This window comes from Vicugna pacos, chromosome 18, assembly GCF_048564905.1.
Source record: "Vicugna pacos chromosome 18, VicPac4, whole genome shotgun sequence".
Lineage (NCBI taxonomy): Eukaryota > Metazoa > Chordata > Mammalia > Artiodactyla > Camelidae > Vicugna > Vicugna pacos.
The window spans coordinates 27,625,751-27,651,445 of record NC_133004.1 but is presented as its reverse complement, the minus strand read 5'-3'; the positions used below and the strand labels follow the sequence as shown (position 1 = coordinate 27,651,445).

The 25,695-nt window shown below is 43.8% G+C and overlaps 2 protein-coding genes and 1 long non-coding RNA gene across 12 annotated transcripts in view; 1 reads left to right on the top strand and 2 right to left on the bottom strand.

The window, feature by feature from the left end:
• Positions 1-1,699, top strand: part of ZP2 (zona pellucida glycoprotein 2) — a 12,751-nt gene extending 11,052 nt beyond the window's left edge. For both annotated transcript variants that reach the window (XM_006212121.3, XM_072942731.1), the window contains exons 16-18: positions 49-145; positions 587-667; positions 1,524-1,699. In XM_006212121.3, the coding sequence (XP_006212183.2) occupies positions 49-145; positions 587-667; positions 1,524-1,669 (324 nt within the window). In that variant the 3' untranslated portion in view covers positions 1,670-1,699. The remainder of the gene's footprint in view (positions 1-48; positions 146-586; positions 668-1,523) is intronic.
• LDAF1 (lipid droplet assembly factor 1) lies at positions 1,062-25,695 on the bottom strand. 9 transcript variants are annotated; one of them, XM_072942741.1, is made up of 6 exons: positions 25,567-25,695; positions 24,799-25,018; positions 22,932-23,128; positions 17,481-17,649; positions 14,972-15,110; positions 1,062-1,633 (listed from the first exon to the last, which is right to left on the bottom strand). In XM_072942741.1, the coding sequence occupies exons 3-6, from the start codon at positions 23,025-23,027 to the stop codon at positions 1,630-1,632; spliced, it is 408 nt and encodes a 135-aa protein (XP_072798842.1). In that variant the 5' UTR covers positions 23,028-23,128; positions 24,799-25,018; positions 25,567-25,695; the 3' UTR covers positions 1,062-1,629. The 9 variants fall into 9 exon arrangements, with proteins under 9 accessions (XP_072798842.1, XP_072798833.1, XP_072798835.1 ...); XM_072942732.1 differs by lacking the exon at positions 1,062-1,633 and adding an exon at positions 11,002-11,945; XM_072942734.1 differs by lacking the exon at positions 1,062-1,633 and adding an exon at positions 11,002-11,945 and having other exon boundaries at positions 24,869-25,018.
• On the bottom strand, positions 5,558-8,669 carry LOC140687082 (uncharacterized). The gene is made up of 2 exons (XR_012061158.1): positions 8,570-8,669; positions 5,558-5,889 (listed from the first exon to the last, which is right to left on the bottom strand). It is a non-coding gene; the product is annotated as an uncharacterized lncRNA (long non-coding RNA).

The following is a 25,695-nucleotide window of genomic DNA, read 5'->3' as shown; positions in this document are numbered from 1 at the left end:
GTCGAATGTGAGAGCATCGATTCCACTCAATTCTTCTCCCATCTCCAGGTCTACTTCCATTGCAGTGCCTTAATCTGCAATCGACTCTCTCCCGAACCCCCTCTGTGTTCTGTGAATTGCCTTGTGTCGTCTAGAAGCAAACGAGGTAAAAATTTCAAGTCCTCCTTAACATGAGTGTGCTTAAAGCAAGCCTCAGTCTTTGAGAACTTAAGAATGAGCACCTCACTCTTTACCTAGTCCCAAGAGTCCAAGAAACCTTAACTCAGTCTGCATTACCTGTGAGCCTGAGATGGACAGGTTCTCAATCAGTCCTGTGGACAAGTTTGTTTTTGCACGTGGGTTTCAGCCTGACCCTCTGCAGACCTGACTCTCAAGTCACTCTTCCTGAGTCTAAGCAGACTCTAAATTCTGTCTTTGGATATTCTTTCACAGTTCCTCCTGCTTTTACAGTAAGGCATTTGCCTCTTCTGCAAAGGCAGGCAAAACTATACAGAGCATGGCCTCCGCAGAGAGCTGCTCTGTGTATTCCATCAGCATACTTCTTACCACTGTCCATTATCTCAGAGGTCAAACTGTCTGTCTCCAGCCACAGGGGCCACTGAGGAAGAGAAAATGATAGTCAGTCTCCCGGGCCCCATCCTCCTGTTAGACGGCTCTTCACTCAGAGGTATGGATTTAAAGCCTTGGGTACTTCTTGGACTCAGCTTCTTGGGTTTCTGTCAAATTTAATTGTGCATAGATAATACATGCTCATGAGAAACAAGAAGGGAATAATAGTCTCTTCCCAGCAGTAGGCTCTGTTAAGTCTCTTGTGTACCCTTCCCCAAGTCTCCCCTCCCCACGAGTGGGATCATATATTGTACCTACTCGTCCGTAACTATTTGTTTTAGCCATCTTATATCTGCAAAGAGACCTCTCACTGTTAATAACTAGAAAGAATTCCATCTGCGTTACTTCCAGTTTTGTCACTAATGCCACGATGGAAACCTTAAATCTTGGCCTACGATTCAAGGACGTCAGGGTATATTTCTAAAAGTGAGACTTAGAGTTTCAAAGACATGTCTTGTTACTACCAAACTTAAGCCTTTATTGTTGATGTTATTGTTGTCCCATATCCTCACCCCCAATAGTCATAATTGTAGGCCTCGAACTTGTCATTAAGCTCTCTTAAATCCCTAGCTAACAACCTGCAAGAGACCATGCCCTTGGGACAACTAACCACATCTGTCAGTGCCAGAATGTTAAACGGCACGCTTGGGACCGTAAGGTCCTTTCCGGGTGTCGGCCCGTCTGATCTTGAGGGGAGTAAAAGCAAGGAGGAAATGCCAGCTGTGGGAGTGGGGTCGGGAGAGGGGGGGGTTTGGCTGGAGGGGTAGGACTATGCTGTTGCAAGCATCCCAGACGAGTCCTTTTGAAGTTTAAATTCACTTCCTTCTCTGGGGAGCTTACATGTAAAGTTTCAGCTTCAACTTACACGCGATTTAAATACGATCTTAAGACTGGAATGTCTGCTTCCTTTCCAGGCGCTGTGGAGTCCAAAGGGCATGGGACTGCTGGTTTTGTTGCCTTTAAAACTGTGGTGGCTGGGGTTGCCTTAGCAGGCGTTGTGGGAACTCTCGGCTTCATCGGTTACCTGCGCAAGAAAAGAACTATAATGTTAAATCACTAATCGGGTTTTCAAATAAAGTGGTGGAAGTAAGCCTCTTGCTTTTCTGTCTCATTAAGGTTAGATGGAGTTCAAGGACTGTTTCTTGCAGTCATTCTTCTTTAGAGAATATAGTACGTTTCCACAATCCCCTGTGCAGGCTTTGGTCTACGTGGATGTGAATAAGCATATTTCTGACTTAATTGATTCCTGTCACTCAGCTTTTTCTCACCACCACCCGCTAAAACTGGCAGTGCCAGTGAAGTCAATCAATAACAGGATTTAGTGACAGCCCTTTTCTGGGGGTGCGTTAAGTGATTTTAATGTCTTTTACACCCTTCTATTCACATATATTCAAGATGAGGGGGACAAAAAGTCACCCCTACAAGATGAGGGGGGCAAGAACTCATCCCTAATCATTGGCATTATTTCCTTGGGAATACCCGGTTTCCTTTCCCTTGTAGAGAGGGAAGTTCATCTGGTATCGTAGTATTTCCTAACCCAAATTACTCTTTCAAATAAGTAGACAATTTTCCCCAAGAATTTAAGGGATTTAGTTTCTCTTTTGTGTACTTCCAATCCAATTAAAGACCAACAATCTCCTCTGGAAGCAGGAAAGAATACTATAAGATTCTAGCTTTCTGGAATGCAAGTAAAACATTCCTGGCGGAAACGAATGGGCTTGGATTCAAACTTTTTCTGTGACTATGCCATGATAGTGTTACACATCAGAACCAGAAATATTACATGTGCTGCATTTCTTACAATGGCATTTGAAAAAAATGTCAGCCCCTTAAATGGCCTCCTGACCCGGGTTGTAGGCTGCATAACGGCCACTTGGAACATATCCACATCCTAATCACCAAAAACTTAATATTGTTGTCTACTGATGGCCCCAAATGGACTTTGCAGATGGGTTAAGTGTCTTGATGCAGGGAGATTATCCAAGTGGGCCCAATCACAAGGCTCCCAATAAAACAAGTGGTGGAATCAGAAAAGATGTCCCAGTGGAAGCAGAAGATGGAGTGATGTCCCCAGGCCAAGGAACGTGGGCAGCCTACAGCGGTCGGGAATGGCAAAGAAATGGCTTCTCCCCTCGAGCCTCCAGAAGAACACAGCTCTGCTGCCCCGTTTTGGACGTCTGAATTCCAGAGATGTAAAATAACTTATTCTAAGCCACTAAGTTTGTATTAACTTGTTACAGCAGAAATAGGAAGCTCATATACCTCCTAACGAGTCACTACCCCCAACTTGGAAAGACACTTTGCTGGACGTGCACATTTTACAGATGAGCGACTTGAGCCCAAGCACAGCTGGTCCAAGATGCCAGTATCTTGATTGTGGAGCTGGAGCTTCTTATTTGCAAGTTGCTCTGTTAGTGTAGAGTCAGAGGTCAATACTAAGGTGACCTGGGCCTCGAGGCTGTCCCCTGGCAGGTTGGTTCTGATGTGTTTGCAAATGCTGAGGCAGAACTTTGAGAGAGGAAAGCCAGGCTGGCTGTGGAGCAGCTGCTGGAATGAACACCTGTTGCCATGGTAGCCTGGAGCAAGCACAATGAGAGGCTGTCAGAGTCGTGTTCTCAACTCCTGAAGGTACACATCCTACTGTATGTGGGGGAGGCAGCCCAGTCAGCAGAGAGGAGCTGTGTGGGCAGAGACAGGGCTCAAATGCCAAGAAGCTGCTCCCTCATCCAAACTTGTGTTTGTAGTCTCCCTCATCAGGTACCTTAACTCAGGTGCCAGGAGATAGATGAAAGGCATTTGGGATTCTAATATGCTACTGGATAGCTCTGATGGTGCAGTTTGTAGGGGCTGGGGATGGGCTTCTGTGCCTCAGGAAATCCCCCCAAATGTTGAATTTTCTTCCCTACCCCGTTCTACTGCATTAAGCAGTTCTATGGAATATGGAGGGCTCTAGAACAAAAGCTTGGGTTCTGGGTCTGTCTCCCTTACTGCGTGTCCTTGGACAGATGGAAGAATCTCAGAGCCTTTTTCCACGTGTATAAAATGAGAATAAAACCTACCTTGGAAGCATGTAAGGGTTCAGTGAGATCGTCCACATGTTGGCATATTTGCTGCTCAGGCAGCAATGGAGCCATCTAAACCAAACCTCATTCTATCAGTCACTGAAGGTTGAATAAAACTCTGTGCTAGGTGAGAGGTTCTTAATCGTGCACATATTTTGAAAAATATACAGTGTCCTGATCTCACCTTTATCTTTAAGAATCTTTAAGGAATGAGGTCAAAGCATGTTTAGGCTCTACAGGAAGCTGAATAATGGCCCCCAAATACCCATGTCCTAATCCCAGTAACCTGTGAATGTTACCTTCCATGGCAAAAGAGACTTTGCACACATCATTAATTTAAGGATCTTGGATGGGGAAATTATCTGGATTATCCAGGTGGACCTAAATGTAATCACAAGTACCCTTATAAGAGGAAGACAGGGTGAGATTTAACTGGAGAGGAGAAGGTGGTATTATGATGGAGGCAGAGGTTGGAGGGATGCACTTTGAAGATGGAGGAAGGGGCTTCAAGCCCAGGAGTACAGGCTGGACATGAGAAGCTGAAAAAGTCAAGGAAACAGATCCTCCCCTAGAGCCTGCAGAAGGAGCCAGCCCTACTAATGCCCTGACTTTAGCCCAGGGAAACTGTAAGAGACCTCCAGAATTCCAAGAGAATAAATCTGTGTTATTTTTAAGCCAGTGAGCTTGTGGCAATTTGTTCAGCAGAAAGAGGGAACTAATACAAGCTCCTCAGATGCTCTGACATACACCCCTGGGTAAGACCCACAGGGCTAGACAAAGACAAAGACTGTGTAGACAAAGAATGTTGCCCACCATTTCAGTAAACAAAGAATTTTACCAGTCATCAAGCTCTCAGCTCCAGCAGCTGCCCCTGATGTTGTGCCCTGAGGAGAATTCAGGATGGAGAAAAACAGGAAACTGGCCCTCGATAGTTAAGATGCATATCAAAGGAATGGTCTCAGAGAGCGCAGACTCAAGCATCTTCCCACACATAGAAAAGCACTAAAATGATTAACTTGAGATGTCTGTTTTTGTGACTGGCCGTAATCTTGTGATGTTCAACTACACGTTTGTTTTTGTTTTTTCACAAAAATGCCAGTATAACCTGGCTCCTCCCTGACCTCTTTGCAACAGTTCCTCAAAGCTGTCTGAGAGGCTGTTTCCAGGCTATAGTCCCACTAATGTCCTTGGATAAAGCATATCTCAATGTTTAGATTGTATATTTTAGTATATGTGCTGCCGAAGCGAGCACTAGATTGTATATTTTTTTCAATTGACATTTTGTTCATCAATGGCATAGCATACCCCTACGGCACATATCCTGATTGGACTAAATAATCAAGATAAAGCCTCAATTCCCCTTGCAGATATTTGTTTAGTGGTGGGTACATGATACTGTTCTGTTCAATGAGATTTAGGAGGAAATTGGGAGGGGACTTCTGTCTTTTTCCTCATTTCAAAAAAAGTTATATAAAGCTAGCCCCTTTTCTCCCTGCTTTTGGATATGGTTATGTGACACTGTGATTCCTTCAGCGTTGGCAGCCTTCTTGTGACCATGAGGAAACAAACCTGAGGATGCTCTTTCAGAGCAGTGGAGTAAAAACACAGAAAGACTAGATCCCTGATTACATTGTTGTGTTTTTTAACTCAACCCTAGAACCACTTAGATCTGGATTTCATGTTTAGTGAGAAGTTAAGGGTTCTTATTTTTCAGGGGAGACATTTTGTTTCTAGTAGGTAAAAGCATTCAAGAACATTCAGGCTCAAAGAACCCTTATTTTTAGGAGAAAGTTCATGACTATCATTTGCATCTACAGAACACACCATGTTATATGTAAGCTTTCCTTTGGATTAATAACCAAATTGTTACAAACCAAGAATGAGAATACCTTTTGTTAACAAATTTATTTTGCTTTGGCTCCCTCAAGGCCCAAAAGAACCAGAGTCTGGTTCGTTCATCTTTGAATTCCCACTGGTACTTCTGTGAAGAAAGTGATTTGTCCAAAAATGTAGTCCAAAGAAGCTTGATTCAAAGCAGACAGCACAGTCACTTCTCACCCATATGCACAGATGGATTCTCCTGCTTTAATTCAGTTCCAGGGTCAAAGGAGAAGGGAAGATGTCATAAAGCAAGCGCTGGATGCAAGAGACATGGATTCTATTCCTGGCACTGCAGACGTACAGTGTGCACCCCTTCTCTGGGCCTCGGGTGTACCAGCTGTAGAAAGAGAGGACTAGAGAGAGCATCTATTACCTTGCTACTCAAGGTGTGGTCTGTGGAAGGCTCTAAAACCGAGGGCAGTCATCATAACTATAACTTGCTTAATAAATAATATCCTGTAAACTGCCTTCACTGACCAAGCTTGCTTTAACTGCTTTACAAATTGCATACCCTCCAAACTTCACGTAGCTTGAACAATATATATATAAGACTTCTTTAACTGCCCCCTATAGATAACACCTCTGATGTATGAGTCGCTATAGTAACGGTTGCTTAGGTTGTTTTTAAGGAACATGGAGCTAGTCTTGCCCAGTTCAAACCGGTTGAGACCACCAGCCATAAAACTGGGCCTACACTAACGTCTGATGGGTGACATTTTGACGTCAGAGGTCAAAAACTGCACCCTTAGATTATGCAAATTCTGCCATTTTCTGAACGTGTGTCCCATGAAGAAGCATGTAACTCAGATACGTCTGTGCAGAACAGCAATTACCTCGCCTTTTTCCTGCCTGCAATCACCTTCCCCTGCACCTCTGACCACCTTACACTCTCCACCCATAAACATCCCAAGCCTCTCACCTTCCAGGAGGCGGACCTGAATCTTGTTCTCCTGTTTCCTCGCTTGACTGCCTTGTGAATAAACCCTTTCTCTGCTGCAAACCTCGGCGCTTGTCAGGCAAACAAAACTAGTTCGGTAACAGCTTCACCAGGAGCCAAGTCATGCAGAAACTCAAGTCCTGCTCCAGACCTACAGACTCAGAATTTGCCTTTTAATCCCTTGTAGGCATGCACATTAACTTTTTTTTTTAATTGAAGTATAGTCAGTTTACAACGTTGTGTCAATTTCTGGTGTACAGCATAATGTCCCAGTCATACATACACATACACATACTCGTTTTCATATTTTTTCATTATAGGTCACTGCAAGATATTGAATAGAGTTCCCTGTGCTACACAGTATGAACTTATCATTTATCTGTTTTATGTATAGTAGTTAGTATCTTAAGAAGCACACTCTGAAGCTTCTTCCTGCTCCCAGTGCTGTCTGTGGCTTCTCAGCTGGGCCACCTTCAGATCGCCTGGATGTGAGTGTCCTCTACTGGCTCAGAAATTCAGCACTTTCTAGCTTTTACCTCCCACTCGAGGAAACAGCAGCATATAAGTGAAGTACCGTACGGTTAGCCATTCTCAACCTTGTGACAACTCACACCTGATCATGTCCCACCAGGCTGTGATATCTCCTGTTCTGTGTGGAGCAGACAACAGAAGCCACGCAGAGGAGGTGGCTGAAACGGTACTTCTACGTGCACAACTCTAAGTGGACCCCACCGTTCACACTCTGTTTTATGAAAATGCTGATCCCCCAGGGTTACTTGATACAGCAACAAAGGTTATGGCAACAGTCGCAGACAACGCTTACTGGGACATGGGTCCGGGCTCAAGCCTTAAAGGCAGGTGGAGGTGTTAACCTTTAACAGCTCACTGGTTACATGGGTGGGTTTCTCAGTCAGGCGAGCTGGGCTTGAATCCCATGTCTGCTTCTGCAGGCACTTAGGCAGTTTCAGCCCTCGATCTTTCAGCCTCACCTCTAAAATGGGTGGTAGTGAGGACTGACTGAAAACGTGGATTCAAGTAGAGGACTTAAGATGGCACCTAACACAAGGCAAAAACAAACACTTACCGATGTACGGATGAATTAATGTTCTGACTGTACTAAGTCACAGTCTTCATATTTTAAGGATCAATTACCTTTCCAAATAAGCCACAATTGGACTGTGCCTAAAAGGCCAACAATACTTTTTTTTAACCGAAGTATTGACAAATAATAGTATATTAGTTTCAGGTGTACATCCATGATTCAAGTCTACGTACGCTATGAAATGGTCATCACAATAAGTCCAGTTACCAATTGTCACCATACAAAGCTAATTCAATATTATTGACTATATTCCCCATGGTTAATCTTACATCTCCACTTTTGAATGACCAGGGAGTCCTAATGTTACTCCAAGCTTGGCAAGCAGTAGGATTTTTACAAGTTCCTGTTCCCTCCGTTTTCTATGATGATGAACTGTGCATTTTGACTATTCTTTACAGGCCTATTCTGTGGCAAGCACTATGCTGGGTTCTGTACATTATTTTACGTCGTTTGACCAGCAAAGTCCTTAGGCTGCAGGCAGCGTGACAGACAGAACCTGAATTGCAAGCTTTGATTTAGATGTCAGGTTTCTTGGTAGAACTGATAAATCATTTCAGCTCTGAACCTTGGTTTCACCTCGAAAATTCCAAGGCTAATGGAATATGAAAAATGAGAAGCCAGCGGGGGTAGCTTGTTGTGATGGGTCTCATCCATGAAAGGAAGGAGTTAGCACGTTTAAGTGCTGTGGGAAAGCACCTTGCACTTTGCAGAATTTGAAGCAAGGATGTTCACATGATCAGAAATGTTTTACAATGATCTCTTGACTACTGTCAGGAGAGCATGCCACAAGAAGGCTCTTTAAAGCTCTTAGCAGTGAAAATACTCCCAAATTTTATAACTCCAGCCCAGACCTACTCTCTACGCCAATGTCCACTTCACACATCCTCTTGGTGTCAAAAAGGCATATCTGACTTAATATGAGCAAAGCAGATTTTGAATATTCATCCAGCCTGCACCTCAGGAAATAGTGTCACTGACCTCACAGACTCAAATTGAAGAATAAAATACTGCCATTTGCAGCAACATGGATGGATCTGGAGATCATCATTTTAAGGGAAGTAAGCCAGAAAGAGAAATACCATATATCACTCATATGTGGAATCTAAAAAAAAAAAAAAAAAAAAAAAGAGGACACTAATGCACTCATCTACAAAACAGAAACAGACTCGCAGGCATAGTAAACAATCTTATGGTTACTGGGGGAAACGGGGTGGGAAGGGATAAATTTGGGAGTTTGAAATATGCAAATGATAACCACTATATGTAGAAATAGATTAAAAAAACAAATTTCTTCTGTATAGCACAGGGAACTATATTCAATATCTTGTAATAACATTTAATGAAAAAGTATATGAAAAAGAATCTATGTATATATACACACATACACACATATATATATGCATGACTGATAACATTTTGCTGTACACCAGAAATTAACACATTGTAACTGACTATACTTCAATTTAAAAAAAATTTAGGTGCCATCCTTGTGTCCCCCTTTCCGTCACTACCCACATACAATCATCCATCACCAAATGCTGCTGGCCCTCCAAATAAGGAAGGTGTCCCTTACCTCCACCCTAGTGAGTCACACCAGCCTCTGCTCTGGACCTCTGCAGACCTCCTAACTGGCCTTTTGACTCCTAATCCATTGGCCACAAGTGATCTTTAAAAATCTAAGTCTAATTATATCCCTCTTAACATAAAGTGTAAAATTCTTCGTTGTCTTCCCTTTGCTCTTTGTGTAAGCGTCTTACCCTATGAGGTCCTGCATGATGGCCTCCTGTCTCTCCTCCATTTACCCTTTGCTCACCCAGCCCAGTCGCACTGATACCATTTCTTTTCCTTAAACACACTAAGCTCCCTCCAGTCTCGGGGCTTCTGTGTTGCTGTGGATGAGGTGGCCTGCCAGTTATTTATTATCCTTCTACTGTCTTCAATGCACTTGTCATAATCTAATATTTTGCTTACTTATTGTAGCAGGTATATTTCAAGGTGGAGCCCATGATCCCCACCTGTGGTACACATTCCCCTGTGTGATCCCCTCCTCCTGAGTGGGACCTGATGCTTCTAACCCACAGAATAGCGTGAAAGTGACAGGATGTATGTGATTATGCATACGTGATTATGTGTTATACGAATGTAATGTCCATCTTGCTAAGAGATCCTCCCCCTTGGTGGCTCTGAAGAAGCAAGCTGCCCAGCTTTGAGTTGCTATATTAGAGGGACTGAGGGCCTCAGTCCCAAATCCTGCAAGGAAATGGATGCTGCCAGTGACCATGTGAGCTTAAATGTGGATCTTCCCCTGGCTTAGACTCCGGGGAGAACCCAGCCCTGGCAGCAAAGTGACTGCAATCTTGTAAAGGACTCAGCTAAGCCAGGCCTGTGTCCTAACACTCCGAAAATATAGGGTAACAAACATGTGCTTTGTAAACTGTTATGCAACAATAGAAAACTAACACACTTGTTAAGTGACTCCTGCATGAGAAAGTAAACTTCAGGTCCGGGGGCTTTTCATTCTTCATTATTGAAGCCTCAGAACTCAGCAGTGTATTTAGCATAGACGGCTAACAGCAGACATGTGCACGTAAGAAAGAAACAGTCACTAAACAGTAACTGTTAATATTAATACGCACATGTATTGGCAGGAATGGGCAGCTCTTGTTCTCTAATAGGTGAAGGACAGCTTGGTGACAGGTGTGGCTAACTGTCACGGGATGCGGAAAGTTTGAGTACCCGGTTAAGGCCTTTATGTTCTCCTGTAGCAAATAGCAGGTATTTGCTTTTGTCTGCCCAGCACGTATTTCCTTTTCTTGTGACGTTCCTTTGGGACCCTCCTCCCATCTCCATGTGCTCCTGCACCCCCAGCTATGCAGGACCAGTGGGACTGACCCATCCCCTCCCCTGGTTCCCCAATGTACACATGTCCCAGCCCTGACCAATCAGCACATTTCATCCCCCTGGCCACTGTGATTGGTTTGGAGCTGTTCACATGACCCAAGTCTGGCCAATCAGAGCCAAACCCAGAAATTCTGAATGTCCTGTTGGAAGACAGCAGCTTCCTGAAATAGGCTGATGTAAAATTAGAGCTGCTGCAGTGACCTCCACGTGGGGAGGGCCAGCCGGAAAAAGCTCACACTGAGAAAAGCAATGGTGAGAAATGCCTCATGACACCACTTGAGCCCTTGGATCCAGCAGTGCCCAGAAATCTACCTCTTGGTTTTATAGTTCAGTGAAATGAATCCCTCCCTCTCTACCTCTATTTTTTTTAAAGCTATTTTAAGTTCTATCACCAGCAACTAAAAAAGCCTTATTACCCAGGATCTGCTGTGAAATTGACACAGAAGGAATAAATGAATCTGATGTCTGGAGTGGGGGCAGGGGGGAAGTAAAGAGTATAGAAAAAAAGCTCATCCAAATAAATATTTAATAAAATACCACAGCAAATAAACCACTAAAGTAGAAACCCCACAGGACTTTAAAAATCTGTGTAGTCCTTTAGCATTTTCATAGGACTTTTGAAGAAATGGCTTAACAAGATAAGTTCCTTAAAACTATATACAGAAATATCAAGTGCAAATATTTTAAAGGGTAAGAGCAGTACTCAATAGTGCTCAACAGTGGAAACCATACTTTTAAATTTAGGGAAAAAATGCTCTTGGCCATAAAGTTAAGTTCGGACTCTATTTTCCAACTTTGTCTGAGAGGCCGTTATTCCCAAATGCTGTTGGTCTTTCTGATAAAAAGCTAGTAAGGCAGAAAAGCTTTTTCTGTTTTGGATTGTTTTTCCCCATATCTTGTTTCAAATGAGTGAAGAAATAAGAAGAAAGAAAGGAAAGGGAAGGAAGGGAAGGAAGGAAGGAAGGGAGGAAGGAAAAGGAAAAACAATCTAGTTGTCCCAAACTGAGTCCTCGATACAAGATCTGAGTCTCTGGGGTCAAGCTGCTGGCCTCTGGAGGCTCAGGATCCTGCCCCGGTCAGGTCTGCATCTTTGGGGAGGAGGAGATGAGAGGCGGGAGGAGCCGCTGAGCCATCATAGTTCTCTGCTGATTCTCCATGTGAGGGTGGGTCAGCTGATGGGACTCACACAAGAGCAACAAGATCCCCAAAACTGTCCACTGCAAGACCCTACAAATCAGTGAAAGAGCTAGAGGACACCTCCGGGAAGTGCTCGACCACCCAGCCCCTCCTGAGCCGTGATCCCAAGGGGTGAGAGTGATCCAGCAGCTTTCCAGAGGTGCTTGGAAAAAGGCTTCGTTTCTGTTCAGCTGGTTATTCCCGGAAAAGCCCCTCCAAGTCTGCAGACTTCATGGCCAGCTGACAGTTGCCACTGGAGTTGTGTTGTGTCAACAGCCTGTTTGGTAACAATAAGAAATGGTTAGCTCTAAGCCCTCTTTAAAGAGAAATGTTGAGAGAGTGGATGGCTGAATATGTGACATTCTTTGTTGGTTTACTTTTGGCTGCTTCTTGCAACCACACCAGATTTGGGGCTACGCTAAAATGACTGCATTAAGAGGAGGGGTTACAATCTCTTCCCCCTGTTCTATTTTGGATATTGCCTTTTCCCCAATTGTCTGTGTCCTCACAACAATCCAGTGAGAAAGGCAGAGCAAGGCGTAGCCCCAGTTTACCAATGAAAGAGAACCGAGAACAGAGACTCTGAATAGTTTGTTCAAGATCACATAGTTAAAAAAATGGCATAGCTGGGATTCAGACCCGTGTCTTCAAATTCCAATTAACTGCCCATTTCTTCACATCTTCATCAGAAGGGAGAGAGGCAGTAAAAGGAAGAGAAACAGATCTGTCCTTTTTAGTCCCTGTGATGGTAGGTTTCAGAGGGAAGTGAAATGGAGAATCTATGGGTTCTCTCTGAATTTCAAATAGCCTTGCTAACACTGATGCCTCTGGTGGAAAACTACAGCACACACCAGAGCTTGGCTGACCAACCACGTCCCAAGGCCCTTCTCCTTGGGGGTTTATACCACAGAAGCTGAGATAGTTGAACAGTCCATTTGCCAGCCTCCCTTCCAGCTTAGAGTGGCCATCTGCCAAAATTCTAGCCAATGAGGTCAGCTGGGGTAGGAAGTGAGGGCAGTCCTAGGAAAGAACAGGAATTTTTCACAGTATATTTGGAAGATCTGCATGACTCAATGAACCAATATTCTCCAAATGACCAGAGCATGAAGTTAAAATCCTGGGTAAAGATCTATTAGAAGTACAAGATAGACCAGTGAATTTTAATATTACAAAGTATAAAAAGTTCACTTTCAATTAACCTTTAAGAAACTACCACTCATTGATTTTTGGTGTACTATCAAAGAACATTCATAATCGTCTGAAAAAGCTTTCCTCTCTTTCTCAACCACACATTTGTGAGGCTGGGTCTTAAAATACTTCGACTAAAGTTACATATCACAACTGAATGAACCCAGATGCACAAAGGAGAACACGGCTGATGTCTAATAAGGCAGACATTAAAGGTATTTGCAAAACATGAAACAGTGCCACTCACACATTTCATTTTATATTGAAAAATAGTTACTTTTCATAAAAACACATTATATCAACAGACAATATTGTTCTTTTTAAATAAACAAATGGTTTTCAAATTTCTGTTGTTATTTCCATTGGAGTAATTATCAATACAGAGAAATCACAAAAACAAACTCTTTGGAAGTCTCAATAATTTTTAAGAAGGTAAATAGATACTGAGAACAAAGAGCTTGAGAATCCTTGCCCTAGTGAAAAAATGGGTATGAGTGCCTTGGCTGGGAGGAGTATGGGAGGGTAAGGAGATTAAGAACAAATCTTGGATCTTTTTCCATCTCTTCACTGAGAAATAGGTATTCAGACTCTGCTACTTGCTGTGGAATAGTTGTAGCACAGGATTCAGAGGCAGAGAGGGAGTCTGGCTCAGAAGCATCAGCCTCAATAAGCCAAACAGGCCAATATTTCTCCTTTTATCTCCTTTAAGACTGACAGTGATCAAGACAATTTATAAGAAGCGGAACATGATTTCAAGGATATCAGTTAAGCAATCCTATGAGAACCACTCCTGAGCAATTTTAAATTATACCCACTTCACATTTATTTTTCAACATACAAGTAACAAAAGGTTAACCTTTTGGGCAAGAAGTTCAATGGTTACTCTGCAAAAAATCAAAATTCAGCACATTGGTTCTTTTAAAGCGAGGGTTGGCAAAACCATGGCCCTAGGGCCAAATCCTGGCTGCTGTTTTTGCAAATAAAATTTTATTGGAACACAGCCACACTCATTTGTTTGCTTAACGTCTATGTGCCTTCATGCTACAGCAGCAAAGTTGAGTGGCTCCGACAGAGACAGTCTACAAAACACAGTCTACAAAATCTAAAATATTTACTGTCTGGCTCCTTAAAGAAATTGTTCCCCAATCCCTGTTTTAGAGTTACTCTGTGTCTTGATTAAGAGGTTCTGGAGTTAACAGACCTGGATTTAACAAGTCCTTTCTCTGCCATCCTCTTTTGGGATTTAGCTTCATTTTCCTTCTCACAGAACGGGCCCTAATAACTGCCCCCCAGGGTGTATTACAGGAGCTATGGCCTGGAAAGTGCATCAGAGAGTCCCTGGCACAGAGCAAGTGCCCAGTGAGTAGTAGCCACTGTCATCAATTCAGCAAGAGCTTAAAGGAAGCACGAAAGAGTCACATCCCACTTGGGACTCAAGACTCTAAACTCAACAAGTACAAAAGAACAAAAACCAAACATAAAAAAAAAAAAATCACCTCTAAAAATCCCTTTGGAGGGCAGCCCATTATAGACAAACACACTTTCTTTCATTAATTTCAACACAGCTGGTTATTCCTCCAGCATTTAAATGGATCACTGTCCCTTCAGTGGAGGCCCCAGATGAAGTAGCTGGAATTTACGAGCCACAATGTGGGGACAAAATCCATTATGTTCAAATATGAGAACAGCAGAGAGCATCAAGACAGACTGGGAACGGCAGAGCCACAGCTCCTGTACCAGCCTGGGGTACGTGCATGCTGAGTAGGACGGTAGTTCACTGTTCTTCCTGTTGCTCCCTGACTGCTACAAAAAACACCTTAATTTGAATTTTTGTTAAGTTAAGTGGATATTTTTGAAAAGGGATCAATAATAACTGCCTCAGAGAGCTGCCATGACAACAAATGAGTTATCACGTGTGTGGTGGATGATGGTAGCAATAGGGTTTGTTTGAAACACCATTGTAAATTCCCATTTGATGTACGATGTGTTTGGGTAACTATGAGAAACATCTGCCTCTTACACTTTTGCAGCTAGACGCTGACTAGAGTTAGGGTGTTATTTGTGAACATCCCCCCAAATGGAAAAGATTAAATGATTGCACTGACAGGCACTTACCTGGGAGAAAACCAGTAGCTGATGAGGCTGGAGACCACCACGTAAGACACTATGATTATCCCCGACAAGGCAAGCGACACGAAGCCCAAGCCACAGAGGACACAAAGCAGTGAGAGGCCGCCCACAGAGATGACCAGTCCTGGAAGAGAGCACGGTCAAAAGAGCCATTCAGCTAAAACAGACTGAAAACGCCAGACCCTGCACCACTGTGTTTAAAATGATTGATTCAGATGTTTCAAGTGAGATTTCCCATAAAAACCCAGACTTCTGGCGTCACTTAAAAAGGAGGCACTCTCACTGCCCAGGTGAGGGTCATCACGGCCTGGCCGCTGCTGGCTGGCCCTCCAGTTTCCTCCAGGCCCACCTGTGCTGTTCCCACCTGTACCGTTCCCAGATCGGTTTGCTCACTTTCGTTACCTATCTTGCTTGTGGGTGTTTGAATGTGAAACCCCCTCATCCTGAAGGTCAGGGATGGTCTCCCAAAGGAATCCTATAGAAGGAGTCAGCGGAGGCAGTAACGGGGGAGATAAATCACGTCCAGTGTTTCAAACTGCCTAACCAGTTCTAGAATTTACATGGGAATAAAGACCATGCAGGCTAAATAAAGTAAAATCTAAACGTAAGTTTTGACGGGGCCCTTTACAACCCAGCCTGGCAAATATCACACAGTAACCATAAGGTCTGATTGGTCATTTTACCCAAACTTAAATAATTTTTAATGGGAATGTGAATGCATTATCATCTAATAAGTGCAGAGAAAATACATTTTTCATAATATGGGGTCTGGGGGAAAAACAGTAAAAGGTACACTGGAAAGAGCATGCACCTCCACAGTACACATGAATGAGTTTGATCCTAGTTAAGTCACTTATGGTGTGGCGTTGGGCCTCTTGGAGCTTTTGTTTAACTCATCTGTAAAAAGAATATAGTAACTACCTCTAAATGTTGCCATGACAATTAAACGGCTGTCATGTATGGGACAGACTGTGGTAGTGTCTGTCCGCCTAGCACTTTCCTTTGCCTCCCTCATAACAAAATTCCTCTTTCCATAGAACTAGTAACATGGGAAATGCTGCAGAGCAGACACCTTTCCCCTCGCCTCACGAGTGGTCAAACAGCCCAGTGCTCCACAGTGACAGTTTCAGGGACGGACCCTGGAAAGGAAGGAAAGCAGAGTACGTAACCAGATGTGCTGTCTTTTCATAAAGATTTACAGAATCCTAGATCAGTATTTTTCAACAGATGGCCAACAACCACCTGTATCGGCATCAGATGCATCGTGGAGCCTTGTTAAACATTTGCATTTCTGGACCCTACTCCACACCTGCTAAATGACAACCTCTGGATGAGAAATGGAAACCCGTATGTTCAAAAAAGCAAGTGAGATTTGTGTGCACTCAAGTTCCGGAACCACCGCTCTAAAGGGGGACAGCTTTGCACGTGCTGTTCCTCCTGTCTACAAAGCCCTTCCTTGCTCACCCTGAGACAAAGCTGTTATACACCTTTAAAGTCCTGCCTTCTGTAAAGCGTTGCACGATACCACCAAAATGCACTGGCTCCCTCATTTCTAAGTTTACTTTTATTGTCATACTCATTCATCTTTTGCCCATCTATCCCTCAGTTTTTACTGAACAACCACTGTGTCACACTGTATTTGGCTCACCTACCTACCATGCCTGTCTTCTCCTTCAAGTGTAAACGGTCTTGGCCACGATCCCCTGGGCAGGGAAGCAACCCTGGGTTGCTCTTAGCTCTGGGAAGCCACTGAATGGGCCAGAGGTGATCACCTGAGCAGATGGTAACCATCTTTGTGGAGTGTGATCTGATTTGAAAAAGCAAACTGAGGCAATCCGATTTGCTTTCTCAGTTAATTTAACCCAGCAAACACTGGGAGAAGTTGGTAACTGACAGCGGGACTTCAGGGGAAAAGGTAGAGAAGGGGGAACCTCAGAACACAGCAAGGTGCCAGGCATGCCACTAGGTGCTCAATAATTAGCTGTGGAGTGAATGGTTTCTCTCCTTAGTGACAATAGTTAGCAATCATGGAGAAGCCACTCTGTGCCACGGATTGTGCTAAGCACTTTGTGGAACTGTAAATTTCAATCCTCACAACCCTTTGAGATAGTATTATTACATCCCTATTTCACACGTGAGGAATTCAAAGCTCAGAGAGGGCAAATAACTTGTCCAAAATCACGCTGGTGGAGGTGGGATTCTTTTTTTTGGGGGGGGGAGACAGGTTTATTTATTTACTTTTTAGAGGAGGTACTGGGGATTGAACTTGGGACCTTGTGCATGCTAAGCATGCGCTCTACCACTTGAGCTGCACCCTCCCCCGAGGTGGGATTCTCACACAGACCCCAGAGTCCATGTTTTAACTACTCTGACAAGATGTCTTGGTTGATGTGCTTTTGACAAGAACAGGAACTTTCGACAAGAGCGACAGATGCTCAATAAATACTGTCCTCCAAAGTGAGTCATTTTCCAAGGGGGTAACTGAGTCGGATACCTTCCAGTAATATGACTCCCACAAAAGCAGCCAGGGAGGTGAGCACCACCAGGAGCAGGAAGAAGCCAACAGGGACAGCTGACACAGCAACAAACACCAGCAAGGTGAGGGTCAGGAAAGGATGCCTGTCCAGGTACTGACCCACCGGAGACTTCATGAAGGCAACCACCTGCGGGCAAAGGAGAAGAGAAGGACTGAGCGTCACGTCTGAGCCCCAGGCTGATGGATCTGCCCGAGCCACAGGAGGTACAAGCCAAGGCGGTGAAGCTGGAAGGCTCCTAAGTAACAAGTCGGCAATAATAATCCTCCCAAGACCTGAATCACCCCAGCAACACCTTCAGGCAGTGGTGGACAGAGCGCCCCACCCAACCTCAAGTCTTGCGAAAGAAGGAGAGACCCAGGGACACGCCCTCTCAGAAGGCACCCCCAGCACCTGTGTGCTGACGTAATGCACGTACAGCTGGAGGCCTACTTCACAGCTGAGGCCACTGACGTACAGAGAGGTTAGGTCCAAGCTGCTTGGCATCACCGGGGAGCTTGTTAGAAATGTGGTCTCTTGGGCCCTACCCCAGGCCTGGAGCAAATCAGATTCTGCTTTCTAATGACATCATCAGATGATTTGTACATACGCACATTAAAGTTTGAGAAACAGTGGGGCAAAATGACTCATCTAGAGTCACATGGCTTCCAAGTGGCAAAACCTAGGCATTCAGAGCTAAATCTTTCTGCTCTAGATGTCAGATGTTTGTGATGGCTGCCACTTCATTAGGAGAAAACACTTTTAATGTCATCAACCTGGATACTACAGTCAGGCCATAACCTGATGACTACTGCAAGCTTACGCTGCATTAATAAAGAGGTTATCTTCCTTCGCCAGGCAAAAGGATTTTTGGAGCTGGCTCAAGGCTGGGGCGGGGTGCTGGTTTAATACAGAGCTGGCCCTAGACAACCTCACAAGGATGGGCTTTCCCCCTCCTCTCAGGCCCCATGCCGTCTCTCTCCTCAGTGCTGGCATGCAGGTTCCCATTCCCTTGAAAGGTTCCATCATTCCAGAGCTCCCCCCCCCCCCAAAACTGGTCCTTCTCATGTCTCATTCCTTAGGGCCTCGAGGGCCAGGAGCTGAAATGAAGGTGTAATTTAAGTTATCGTGATGATCACAGTGCCACTAGAAAGAGCTGTTCACTGAAGTGATTCAAATAGACGAATCTGGGGGCACGTTGGAAGGCAGGAGGGTCTTGTAACTCAGGTTGACAGTGACAAAGCACAGGACTCATCCTGCTCAACTAGAAAAGGCCATTTCAAGAAGCCACTGCTATTGTCTTGGGGCTCAGGATTGACAAATTTCACTTCCTGCCCAGCCACAAAATGACAGAATGCCCACTGGCTACACTGCCTCCAGCTACTCCCTTCTGACAAGCTACCTGGGACTTGGCTGTTCAGTTTCTCTAGCCAGAGGTGACCACACCGGGAATCAGCTCTGAGCAGGGAATGCCCAGCTTGCATACTCTAGAATCAGAACCCAGGGAGACCTTACCGTTAGGGCGGCTGCCAGTGAGAGAGACAGAGTGGCCACGGGAGTGGGGCTGGCCCCTCGAGCTGTCTCAGGTCTTGACTGCTTTCCAGCTCAAGTCCACATGCATCCTTAGTAAACCCCCAGGTGTCATCTTACGAACTGAACTGTTCTCTCTGATCCTAATCATCAAGAGGCCCAGAAACCACAGGGGAGGAGTCGATGAGGCTGGAACACCAGAATGCCAGGCTTATGACTTTACCCCCAGACTGTGCAGCACAGTAGCCACAAGCGGTACTGAGCACTTGAAAGGCAACTAGCGTGACCAATGAACTAGATGTTTAATTTAATTTAAATTTAAAACCTGATGTTTGATTCAGTCATTGGAAAAATTTTAGATACGTTTCAAGTAAGTTGGGTATGTTTCAAATAAGTTCTTCAATTATAAATTTTATGAAATCTGAAGAGAGACCAAGTATTCTCCTATGGAAAATCAGCATTTGAACTGAGATGTGCACTCAACGTCTTAAAAAAGAGAATGTAAAATATCCTGTCAATGATTTTTTAATGTTGAATACATGTTGAAATTACATGGTTTTGGATATACTGGGTTACATAAAATAAATTATTAAAATTAATTTCACATGTTTCTTTTTACATTTTTAAATATGACTACTAGAAAATTTAAAACTGTGTATGTGGCTCACATAATATTTCCATTGGAAAGCACTCACTCAAACTTTAGCTAGGAAAAAAGCCAAGAAGCAAACTGATGGTATTTGAGCAGGCCTATGATACAATCAAAGAAATAATTTTTAAAAGACGAACATGGCAGTCCTGTACAAGAGGCAATGAGGAAGATTCGTAGGGAAACCAGCCAGAGATATTATCAATGGTCCAAACTAGGCTGATGACAGACAGGGAAGAGGATGAGGGGATGCAGTATGAATGATGAAAGAAAAACCAACAGGACCTGGGACCAGTCTGGCATGGGGATCCCAAAGAAGAAAAGCAGGAATGGTCTACCTCCATTCCTTAAGGAATCTAACACTTTCTTAGCCTCTTCTAAATCTGGGCCCTACAACCAAAAAATAGAATACGCAAAGAGACCAATTTAAGATGCAGACAAGTAAGTCCCCCAACTGTCTTCCCCTAGGGAGGATGGCCCTGCTCGGACCAGTTTGTTTCATTTGCTGCAACATGGTTAGACCTGGAGATTGTCATTCTAAGTGAAATAAGTCAGAAAAAGAAAGTGTATGATATCACTTATACGTGGAATCTTAAAAAAACAGACACAAATGAACTTATTTATAAAACAGAAACAGACTCACAGACACAGAAAACAAACTTATGGTTAACAGAGAGGAAAGGGAGGAAGGATAAATTAGGAGTTTGGGATTAGCAGATACAAACTACTATATATAAAATAGATAAACAACAAGGTCCTACTGGATAGCACAGGGAACTAAATTCAGTAGCTTGTAATAACCTATAATGAAAATGACATGAAAAAGAAGGTATATATATGTGTGTGTGTGTGTGTGTGTAACTGAATCACTATGCTGTACACCAGAAACAAACACAACATTGTAAATCAACTAAACTTCAATAAAATTACAAACAATAATAATGATGATACTACCACTGGATTTGTTAGCCACGGGTTTACAGGTGAATTGCTTTCCTTTTTCTGCCAATGCCACTCTATTCAGTTAACACAATTACTATTAATTAATTCAATTACTCAAAAAATTTGAAAGAAACTACTCCACCTTAAGACCATGTGAAGAACATCAGGGCTGAGCCAACTGTTGACCTGTCCCATCCCTCTGGGAGTAGGCTGCCCTGGAAGTTATCTAGCCCAACCCTATTTCAATGACCGTGGCTAAGGATCTAAGGTGAAAAAAAACAAAGAAATGCCAAAAAGCCAGAGTTGTTATGCTTTGAAATGCCTACCTTAGAAGGTAGATGTGAACATTAAGTAAGTTAAGACATGCCAAATGCCTAGCACAGGGCTTGGCATACAGCAAGTGCTCAGTCAAAGTTAAAGCAGAGTCAGTCCCTATTGTTTGCAAATGCCGTATTTGTGAATTCACCTACTAAAGTTGATTAACCCCCAAATCAACACTTGGGGTGCTTTCATGGATGTGCATGTAGCAGTGAAAAACAGGAGCCATCTGACACACAATGTTTCCAGCTGAGGTCACATTGGGTAATACTCTGCCTTCTTGTTTCAGCTCTCTATACCACTGTCCTTTCCATGGTTTATTTAACGCCATCTTTTTTTTGTTTTTTTGCAGTCTTAGGGTTTGTTTGGTAGTGATTTTGTCACTTAAAATGGCACCCACACGCAGCAGTACTGTCTAGTGTTTCTAAGTAAAAGAAGGCACTGTGACGTGCCTTAGAGAGAAAATACATGTATTAGACAGGCTTTATTCAGACAAGAGTTACAGTTGCCTTTATAGTCCAGGCTGTTGGCCTAGAGTTCAATGAATGAATCAACAACATATATTGAATAAGGGTGACTTTAAACAAAAATACACACAAAACAGGTTATGGTTTGATTGGCTGATGAAACGTTGCGACCAGAAGTTTGCCAGAACCTAATCCTGCATTTCCCATAGGAGCCATGGTTCAGTACGTGCTAATTTAGTGTTTGAGGTGACCTGATAAAAGATAACTAATACATATAATGAGAATTACCTGTACATGTAGATGAGTAGGAGGACTTTTCTTACTGAGCTAACTTTTAATAACAAGAGTCTCAGCCTGCTGACTGGAAGGCTGCTTGTCCAAGTTAAAAATAGCTAGCTAAACCCACAAACGGTGCCAGGAACATTTTTGGGATGAATTCAGGAAAGGTCTCTATAGTATATATTGCTCCAGACTGCAAAGTGGTGGCTCTTCGAACAGACCCTAGTGGGATTATGCTGTCCAAAGAAAAGAAAAAAAAAAAATCACAAACCAGTTCACTTAGTTACATATATATGTATTTTATGGGTATATTGCACAGAAAAGTCTATAGGTCATATAATAATATGTTAATAATATCTGAGAGCTGTGATTGCTTTCCCTGAAAAAAATGCTGAAAGGCATATAGAAGAAAGTAATAAAGACAAAAATGAAAGAAAGCAGAATATACTATCTCAAGTCACAGTGCCACTGAATGGCTACTGACCACTTGAAAGGCAGCTAGTTCAAATGGAAATGTGCTGTAAAAATAATACATGCTGTTTTTCAAAGACTTAGTACCTGTCAGTAACTTTTTTCATTAATATTTTTCTAATGATTATATGCTGAAATATTTAAAATATATTTGGTTCAATAAAATATACTATTAAAATTAATTTCACCTGCTTCTTTCTACTTTTTTAATGTGGCTACCAGAAAATGTTAAATTACACATGTGGCTTATGTCATATTTCTATTGGACAATGGGTTCCTAGTGGAAAACTGGACTCAAATCTTAAAGCAGACTTTAGTCTCTCATTTTCAGGGTAACAGGTCAAAATTAACAACAAAACAAAAAACGGATGATATCTGTGGCACAGACTGAGAGTTGCCTCTATTTCCAGCAAAAGCACTGTATTTTCTACAAGGGGTGATCATGAGACTAAATTTTGGTCTATGAGATATAACTGGAAGTTTGTACATGTGTGCCTTTCAGGAAGTCTCCTTAAATTAGAGGTGGCCTGCAAGTCTTTCTTCCCCACCCACCTCAACATCCTATTGCATGGAATGTGGATACAGTGGCTGATGCTCTAGCAGCCACCCTGAACAACAAGTTTTAAGGTTACAACTTAGACATTACAAGACGGTGAGTTAGAAAGATTCCTGACCTATGTGCAAATCTCTTCTACTTGAGAGAGAAATAACTTTCCATGGTGTTTAAGCTAGTGTTCTATTTGGATTTTTCCATTCTATGCTGATTGGAAACAGACCTTTGGGTTATTCTGGACAGACTCTACCAGCAAAGACAGCTTCTTCTGCAGCTCCTGCAAGTCCTTTGAAGTACTCGGGGGCTCCTCTTTCGCCATCCTGAAACCCACTTCAGTCTCTTTAGGGATTAATTCTACCAGTAAGCTCTTCAGCGCAGGGCCCAGTCAAATCTCTCATGTCACCTTGTTTCTTGCTGTCACTGCAGGAAATGAAAAGCATGTTCAACCATCAGTGGTCTTCACCCAGCTGGCCCCACAAGAGCTTTTACTATCCTCACACACTGATGGTGGGCATGCAGGTGGAGGGTAACTTGGTTATATCTACCAAAATTTCAAATTATACACACCTTTATCCAACAATTTATTTTCCAGGAACCCAAAGGAAATAATCGAACAGGTCTATCAAAACATATCAAAAGGATGTGCAGTACATCCCTGTTTATAATACATAAGAAATAGCAAAACAATGGAAAGAAGCTAACTGTCCATTAACAGGAAATATGTTAAATAATAATAAATTCATTCAATAGAGTACTGTATAGCCATTGATAATGTAGATATTTATTTAGTGAAATAAAAATACCTATGTGAAAAAATTATCAAATACTACAGTTACATATCTCATGTATATATCCATATTATAAAGTATGTATGTATACTTATGTATTTTATGTATATACCCATAGTAAAATAAAAGATCTAAGACATATAACAAAATGTTAATGGTATTATCTCTGACAGCTTATGTTTATTTTTTTAGCCTGACTAACGCTGAAAAGAGTATGGCAGAAAGTAAGAAAGCTGACTACACTATTTCAAGTCCCAGTGCCTTTTTTTCCCCCAGAAAACCTTTCTCAAACAAGCAATGGCGGCCAATTTCTTTATTTACTACCCACAATAAACAGTTTAGCTCCCAATTACATTGTGCCAAAAATTACTCTCTATTTACTTGTGTGTAAGTCTCTTCTTAACAAGGCAGGAGCCTGGGGACAGGCTTTGCCACAAACATATCCTGTGATTCAACAGACTGGAATTTCAGGACTTTCTCAATCTCTCATTATTATTTATTTTTAATAAAAGATATTTGTTAAGTTAGGTGTCTAGCTTTAAAACCCTTTTTGATCCTCATATACACAAATATATTGTTCTTAGATTTCTCAGAACAACTGTACAGCTGGACACGGAGATACCTTTTCCAGTTTTCCTTTACAACTGATCTCCTGATCTAAAGCACAAATACCAAAAAGATTGTCACAATGGACAAAATTAACTGAGATAACTCATATTTATTTACCATACTGAATATCCCACACGCTAATTATGAGTTGGGAGGACGTATTTCCTAATATCTACAGGGTCCAGTAACAAATTAAAGCACATTTTAATCATCCCGGCTAAAGATTCTCTGCTACAATCCGTTTTGTGAAACACGAACCCCTTGGACGAGCGAGGACTAGTACCTCCACCCCATATTCTATCTTTGAAGCTGCAGCGAGCACAGACTTGAACTTGTGATACTCCCAGGGCTCATTCGCCAACCTCAAATCTGCAACAGGCAGAAACAAGACCAGCTCCCAGGGCCTTAGAAACCCCAGGGCCACCCGGACCGGTTTGGGGAGGCCAATGGAGCCGAGCGTGGGCAGAATGCTATGGGCCACAGCCGCCGAATGCATCCACCTGGCCAGCCCCAGACCCTCTAGTCACTCACTCCTTGGAGGGGCCTCCCCAGGCACCGAGAAGTCTCCGGAGGAAGGAGGATCACGCAGCACACAAAGTTCCCCGCCTTCTCCGCGTTTTCCGGGCTGAGCCGCGAGAATACCTGCCGCCCCGCCCCGCCCCGCCCCGCCCCTTCCACGGTACCCTCCCCTACCAAAAGCCCCCGGCTCTTCCACGGCAAACGGAAACCCAGAATGTTGCAGCTGGGGTGGGGGGAGTCGCACCCGACGCGGGAGGGGGAGGAGTCGCACCCCACGCAGGAGGAAGCCTCCGCGGGGCGCTTCGGGCCTATCCAGGCTTCCTCTTTCCCATCTGGTTCCAGTCTCTCAGTCTTCGAAGACTCGAAAAGGGGCAGGCACCCAGTTTCTCCGGATCTAAGGGAAGGAGAAAAGAGGGTGATGCAAGTAGAGAGGGGGCTGGGCGCCCGAAAAGGCACCGAGGCTGAGAAATGGGAGCTCAGGGGGGAGTTAATTTGAGAAGAATCCACCTTTGGTACTGGGAGCGCTCCTCTCTCCCAGGAGCGGGTCCAGGGAGAGGCGGGTCCAGGGTAGAGAAGAGGAACCCGGTAGGGAGGAAAGCACCCATTTTCATTGGTCCTAAGGAGAGAGTTTGGAGACTCCCCAGCCAGGTTTCCCAACAAGGAGCAGGATCTCCGGCATGGGATGGGAATGGAAGCCCGTTTACCAAATGTGGACGTCGGTGTATCAGTGTGTGTGCGCGCGCGTGCTCCCAGCTTTCCCAGGGGCTCGGAGAGATGAGGGTCCCCTTATTAACAAACGGCGGGCTGACGGCTTCAGGCGTGGGGCACCGACTATCCTCTCACACCACCGTCCCCGCGCTTCTCCATTAGTCCCGCCGGGTGAGGGGGGGTCCGGCCAGCCGGGGCACCCGGGCCCCTCGCTCCAGAGCTGCCAGCTCTCACCTAGTTCCGACGGCCGCGGAGCAGAGCGAGGCGAGAGCAGACCGAGGCGAGAGCAGGAGGAGGAAGGAAAGCGCGGCGGGGCAGGGCGGGGTCCCGAGCGGAGCCGGCGCCTTCCCCTCCCCTCCCCCC

Bases quoted from the DNA above. Each gene is read 5' to 3' on its own strand.
- LDAF1 (XM_072942732.1), bottom strand. From the start codon at position 23,027: ATGGCGAAAGAGGAGCCCCCGAGTACTTCAAAGGACTTGCAGGAGCTG. The intron at 15,111-17,480 runs GTATCCGACTCA...GCTCTCTTCCAG, and splicing joins GGGAGTCATATTACTGGAAG to GACTGGTCATCTCTGTGGGC. The intron at 11,946-14,971 runs GTAAGTGCCTGT...GTTACCAAACAG, and splicing joins AGCTACTGGTTTTCTCCCAG to GCTGTTGACACAACACAACT.